The sequence below is a fragment of the Colobus angolensis genome, unplaced genomic scaffold (genome assembly GCF_000951035.1).
Source record: "Colobus angolensis palliatus isolate OR3802 unplaced genomic scaffold, Cang.pa_1.0 Scaffold381, whole genome shotgun sequence".
Classification (NCBI taxonomy): Eukaryota; Metazoa; Chordata; class Mammalia; order Primates; family Cercopithecidae; genus Colobus; species Colobus angolensis.
The window spans coordinates 763,836-770,572 of NW_012117166.1; the positions used below are offsets into that span (position 1 = coordinate 763,836).

Below are 6,737 nucleotides of genomic sequence, written 5' to 3' on the forward strand. Positions count from 1 at the left end.
TTCTCAGATTCAACCTCTGTGTTGGGTGATCCACTGCTGTCTTCAAAGCTGTCAGACAGGGTCATTTGCATCTGAAGAGGTTTCTGCTGCTTTTTGTTTAGCTATGCCCTGTCCCCAGAGGTGGTGTCTACAGAGACAGGCAGGCCTCATTGAGCTGCTGTGGGATCCACCCAGTTCGAGCTTCCACATGGCTGTGTTTATCTACTTAAGCCTCAGCAATGGCAGGCGCCCCTCCCCCAGCCTCGCTGCTGCCTTGCAGTTAGATCGCAGACTGCTGCGCTAGCAATAAGGGAGGCTCCATGGTCATGGGACCCTCCCAGCCAGGTGTGTGATATAATCTCCTGGTGTGCCCTTTGCTAAGACCCTTGGTAAAGCTCAGTATTAGGGTGGGAGCTACCCGATTTTCCAGGTGTTGTGTGTCTCAGTTCCCCTGGCTAGGAAAAGGGATTCCCTTCCCCCTTGCACTTCCCAGGTGAGGCGATGCCTCGCCCTGCTTCAGCTCTTGCTGGTCGGGCTGCACCGGCTGACCAGCGCTGATTGTCTGGCACTTCCAGTGAGATGAACCTGGTATCTCAGTTGAAAATGCAGAAATCACCCGTCTTCTGCGTCGATCATGCTGGGAGCTGCAGACTGGAGCTTTTCCTATTTGGTCATCTTCCTCCAGGGATCCTCCATATGTTTATGGTCATCACAAAGAATTTCAGGGTCCCAATTTTGAAGCTTCGTTATTAATGCCATGATGAAATCTTTTATTTCCTTTTCATGGGATTTCATATTATTAGTCAAATTTGTATATTTAAGTTGTATTTTATTAACATGTAAAATGTGAGCTTCAAGTTTCTTGAGAGTCAAGACACAAGTCAACCAGGAAAGCTGATGAAAAAGTCCATGCTGAACCCATCTAGATTCTGTCCATATTTCTGATGCTATCTTGACACATAAAACTACTTGGAAAATACTCATCCATGGGATCAAGATAAGCCACACTGCCTATGTTGTGTGTCTTCTTGTTTACATGGCAATTTTCAGAGTGTACTGATATTCTTACAATACAGTGAAACTTTCCTGAGTATGGGTTTCTTGAGATTGGGACATATTTGGGTCTCCTCCTCAGGAATCATTTAGTAATTGTTGAATCAGTCTCTTTTATTTTTCTCCTTTCTACATTTTTGTTTTGTAAAAAATATACCCTCCTGACTGCACCACTTTTCATTATATATCAGGACCTCTCTCTTCATAAATGCTTGGCCTGTCTTTCTTAGCACATTATTGAAGAGAGATAGGTAGGAGCATGAATGTAAAGCTGTGATTTTGGCCATCTCTACAGAGAACAGAAAAATCAGGACATGTATAGATATATATGGTATGTTAATTAAGTCTGGAAAAGTAGAATTCTTCCCCCCAAAAGCTGTGAATCTAATAGTCAAGTGTGTTTTATTATATTTTGAAGAGTCTAGATGTTTGATCCTGAACAACTATAACAAGGAAAGTAGAGAATGAGGTCACAGGAGGTCCCCTTTATAAGAATATACTAGAGGTATAAATAACATATGAGATTTCTTCTACCTTCCTAGATTTTGAATGCCCAGTGAAGTCCTTGTCAGAAGAATGATGTGGGAAAACTGGACAATTGTCAGTGAATTTGTTCTTGTGAGCTTCTCATCCCTGTCCACTGAGCTTCAGGCTCTGCTGTTTCTTCTTTTTCTTGACCATTTACCTGGTTACTTTAATGGGCAATGTCCTCATCATCCTGGTCACTGTAGCTGACTCTCTACTACAAAGTCCTATGTACTTCTTCCTCAGAAATTTGTCCTTCCTGGAGATAGGTTTCAACTTGGTTATTGTGACCAAGATGCTGGGGACCCTGATCATTCAAGATGTTGTGTCTTGAATCTCCTTCCTTGGATGTGTCACTCAGATGTATTTTTTCTCCCTTTTTGGAGCTGCTGAGTGCTGCTTCCTGGCGACCATGGCATATGACCGCTATGTGGCCATCTGTGACCCCTTGCACTACCCAGTCATCATAGGCCACAGATCCTGTGGCCAGCTGGCAGCTGCCTCTTGGTTCTCAGGGTTTCCAGTGGCTACTGTGAAAACCACATGGATTTTCAGTTTCCCTTTTTGTGGCCCCAATAGGGTGAACCACTTCTTCTGTGACAGTCCTCCTGTTATTGCACTGGTCTGTGCTGACACCTCTCTGTTTGAACTGGAGGCTCTGACAGCCACTGTCCTATTCATTCTCTTTCCTTTCTTGCTGATCCTGGGATCCTATGTCCACATCCTCTCCGCTATCTTCAGGATGCCGTCGGCTGAGGGCAAACACAAGGTCTTCTCCACCTGTTCCTCCCACCTCCTGGTTGTCTCCCTCTTCTACAGCATTGCCATCCTCACGTATTTCTGACCCCGATCTAGTGCCTCTCCTGAAAGCAAGAAGCTGCTGTCACTCTCTTACACAGCGGTGACTCCCATGTTGAACCCCATCATCTACAGCTTAAGGAATAACGAAGTGAAGATTGCACTGAAGCAGGTTATCCATAGGACGCTGGGTTCTCAGAAACTATAATTGGCTTAGATGTAAACTGAAGGGGTAAAATGTAAGCACACACAAACAAACAGAAAAATTAATTCCTCAAGTGGGTTTTGTGTTTCTACTCTTTCCAGGTGACATAATATGCCTACTGAAATTTTATACTTTCTACTAAGACTTATTTCTGAAAGAAAGAACATGACTAATGAAATAAAGTATTATAGTATTCCATAGTATCTATGGGATGGTGGTACCAGTGTCTCTGGAAATGCTGCTAGTTTATATAAATTAGGATCCTCTGAAGATCAATAATTACAATCCACCATTTTTTAAAATTTGTTTTAACCTTTCTTGAACTCCCACATCCATTTCATTTTATAATTTTCTGCTTTACTTTCTTCTATTTGTCCAAAACCTACCTGTATATTTCTAGACTGTCTTTGTTTACAAAGTAATTAAAATAAAAGTAATAATGCTAATAAAGAGTAGAGTTTTGTTTTATTCTTTTACTCATGTTTTTCAATGAATTTGAGTTTGAACTCAAATTTGAGTTCAAAATTTGAACAAAATTTTAACAAATTTTTATTCAGCACTCAGCATATGTCAGATTCCGTTTAGGCCCTGAAGACACACTGGTGAATAAAACAGATAAATTTCTTATGCCATATAATTTACATCCTAGTGATAAAGACAGAAAATAAAAAGATACTTCAGTCCTCCAGTGGTTTATAAAGTATACATGTTTAGAGGACTAGCAATTGAAGAGTTCTGTCTCTGCTACCAGTCAGTCTGTGCCTTATCTGGAGAAAGTTTACTCCACAATGACTACTGTCTAAATCTCACATTATTCACCTGGTATATGAGAGCTGCTTGACAGAAAAGGTATAAACAACTCCCCATCAAGTATAAATGGAGAAATTATGGTGAACTGGTGTAAAGAACCCAAAGATTCTTTGCTTATGGGATTTTTTTCTGTAATCTTATTGTGATTGGATGGAATCAATTGTTTTTTTCAAGCTTGTGTATCTTTCAGTCACATAGTAGCCTCTGTTTATGATTTTACCTAGTGAACACAGTCCAACTCTGGACTCAACAAACAGCAGCCTTGGGTATGGGCAACATAACTGTGTGTAAACATACTCCTAGCAATTCACTGATAATTACAGGGTGAAATTATATCTACTACACAGGCATGTCTGCCTCACCAAGTCTATAAACAACCCTATCTCTGTGTGCCATAGAAGTACCAGGACCAGTTTCCTTTCCTGCACAAAGTTTCCTTCAGCTCTAGTGACACAAGGGCTGAAAGACAGTTTATTCTGTAAAATGACCATAAGAATTTTCAAAAGAAAAGGCAGATCATGGGGTTCTATTTGCATGATGGCAATCACACAAACAGATTGACACCATTAAAAATTGATAGTCTCCAATTTCAGTCAAACTTTAGTCACTTCTTCGCATTCCTTTTTCTTGACCTTGGTGGGTAAGGTAAATAGTGGCCCCCTCTAAGATATCTATATTCTAGTCCTTGGAACCTGTGAAGGTAGTACCTTCCATGGTAAAAGGGCTGCAGATGTGATTGACTTAAGGATTCTTATATAGGGAGATTATCCTGTGCTATCTGGATAGACCCAATCTAATCACAAGGATCCTTCTAAGAGGGAGGCAAGATGATCAGAAGGAGGGACAGAAAAATGTAAGCATGGAAGCAGAGGTTAGAGAAGACAGAAGGTGATAACGCTACTGATTTTGAAATTAGAAGACAGGGCCATGATCCAGGAATGTAGGCAGGCTGTGGAAGCTGAAAACATCAAGGGGACAAAATTTTCCCCTAGAGCCTTCAGAAGATAATGTAGGTCTTACTAACACCTTAATTTTAACTCAATGAAACTGATTTTGGATTTTTGAGCTCTAGAATTCTCAAATAACAAATCCATGTTGTTTTAAGCAACTAGGTTTGTGGTAATCTGTTACAGCAGCAATACGACACTAACGCACTTGGTCACACCTTATTCTTCTCAGCTAATGTCCAAGTTTTTGCTACTTTTCCCTGTACCACTCTTCCTTCTTTTATTCAAGAAAACAACTTCTACTTCATCAAGAAAATTGGGGTAATCAGATTTAAGTGACTTTTAATTATGCCCTTACATCTAAAAATGTGTCCATGTATGCCCACATCTAAGCCTATTTCTCTTCATCTCAGAAATACTTAATTTCATAGCCTCTTGTCTATGAACCATGCTTCCTGTAGTATCTCATCTGTTTCACCTGTAACTTCAACCTCTTCCCTTCTTTTGTCTCAAGCTGTAAACATGCTCTGATCCTTAAAAATGAATTGCAATCTTGATCATGTTTCTCTTATCTTTCTCATTTACTCTCAGACTTACTTTTGTACCATCTTTATTGAAATACCTTACATATTATAAAACTCACCTATTTAAAATTTATAATTCAGTTTTTTAGCATATTCACAATGTTGTGCAACCATCACCACAATCTAAGTTTACAACAATTTTATCACCCCTAAAAGAAAGCCCATACCCATTAGCATCAGACAACTTCTTGGGGAAAAAAACTTTATAATTTCTATTTTATTTTCATTAAATTTACTATTTATTCACTGAAATCTAGTTTCGTCCCCATCACTTCATTGAAATAGATCTTTGAAAATCCTTATTGGCCTCTATATTAATGTGTCCAGTGTTTAATCTTAATTTTGCTACTCTCTATTACAACTCTTACATTGCTCATGTATTTCTTTTGAAAATTCCTACACCTTTTACTTCCCAAATACCACTCTGTTCTGGTTTTCTTTCTACATCTCTGAACACTCGTTCTCAATCTTCAAGGATTTTTCTCACAAACACATAACCATTGGAAACACTATGTTCCCCAAAGTTCCAATAATAACTTTGGTGCTTTTTTTCACTCTTGCTTTTTTTTTGAAAAATAGCTATACTGAAGTATAATTTATATACAGAAACTGCATATATTTAATGTATACAATTTGATGAGTTTGTCCAAAGTCATATACCCATACCATACATACCATGAACAAGGTGAGAGAGGGAGAGAGAAAGAGAGAAACCTCACCACTCTAAGCTTGAGAGTCAGATATTTGCAAGTGTGCATAAGACATATCCTCACTGATTTCCAAACGGCACCTTAAAGGTATCTTTTAACTCATGTCAAAAATTAAATTCATTTACTTTATCCAATCCTGCTTCTTGAACTGAATTCCTATTTCAAAGACTGTTGCTAGCATTACCTAGTCAACCAAATCAGAAATCTGATAATCAAATGAGGCTCATCCTTCATACCAGAAAGTCGAATAAAAAGTCCTTACCTAACCAGCATGTTTTCAGTTACTTTCTGCCACAATACTACATTATACATAATCTTCAATAAATTCTACAAGGACTATATGATTCTTTTTCTGGATCATAATTTAGAAATACTGTTTACAAAAAAGAGTTAAGCTTACTTCTTCCTAAAACTTTTTATTGACCATTTAAAAATTTTATTACTATTTTGGTCATTCAAAATATTGTGATATATTCACATATTGACCATCCTTCAAGACATATTTCAGATATTAACTCTTTCATGGCATGGGTTCAATTGCTTCCAACCTGACAGTATGTTCTTCTCTGAGAAAACATATGTACACAAACATATGATCTATTTTTATTCTGTCCTACTTCTTTGCTCCTTGATTATGATGTTTTCTTGTAAGGACAGGGTTTATAATATACTTATATCTCCTACATGGCCTATCACAGTGACTTGAGCATGGTAAAAATGCAATTAATATACATTTGATTTTCCATGAAATAAATTGAAAGTGCTAAATAAGTCCAAACATTCAACTATCTAGGATCCTTCACAGATATCCATATATAATCCCTGCAGAGAAATGTTGACTTATCAATATTTTAGGTTTCCAATATTTAAAACAATTCTGTATTTATGATTAAATGTGATTAAATGTGGGAATTTAAAATGATAAAAACATTTTATCTGTCCACCTGAAGGGTGTCTGTATTATCCAAGAAAATGTGCAAAATACATAACTTTTCCATCTACTCCCTGCCTGCAGTTAATAATTTCTGTGTGATAAGCAACTTCAGCAAAGTCTCAGGATACAAAATTAATGTGCAAAAATCACAAGCATTCTTATACACCAGTAACAGACAAACAGAGAGCCAAA

General features: G+C 37.9%; 1 protein-coding gene across 1 annotated transcript; it reads left to right on the top strand.

The window, feature by feature from the left end:
- The first annotated feature begins 1,608 nt into the window (after window positions 1-1,608).
- Window positions 1,609-2,563, top strand: LOC105520552 (olfactory receptor 10A4). Its single transcript, XM_011954343.1, is given in 2 exon segments — window positions 1,609-1,701; window positions 1,703-2,563. Coding segments are annotated over 2 exon segments (954 nt in total).
- Window positions 2,564-6,737: the final 4,174 nt, after the last annotated feature.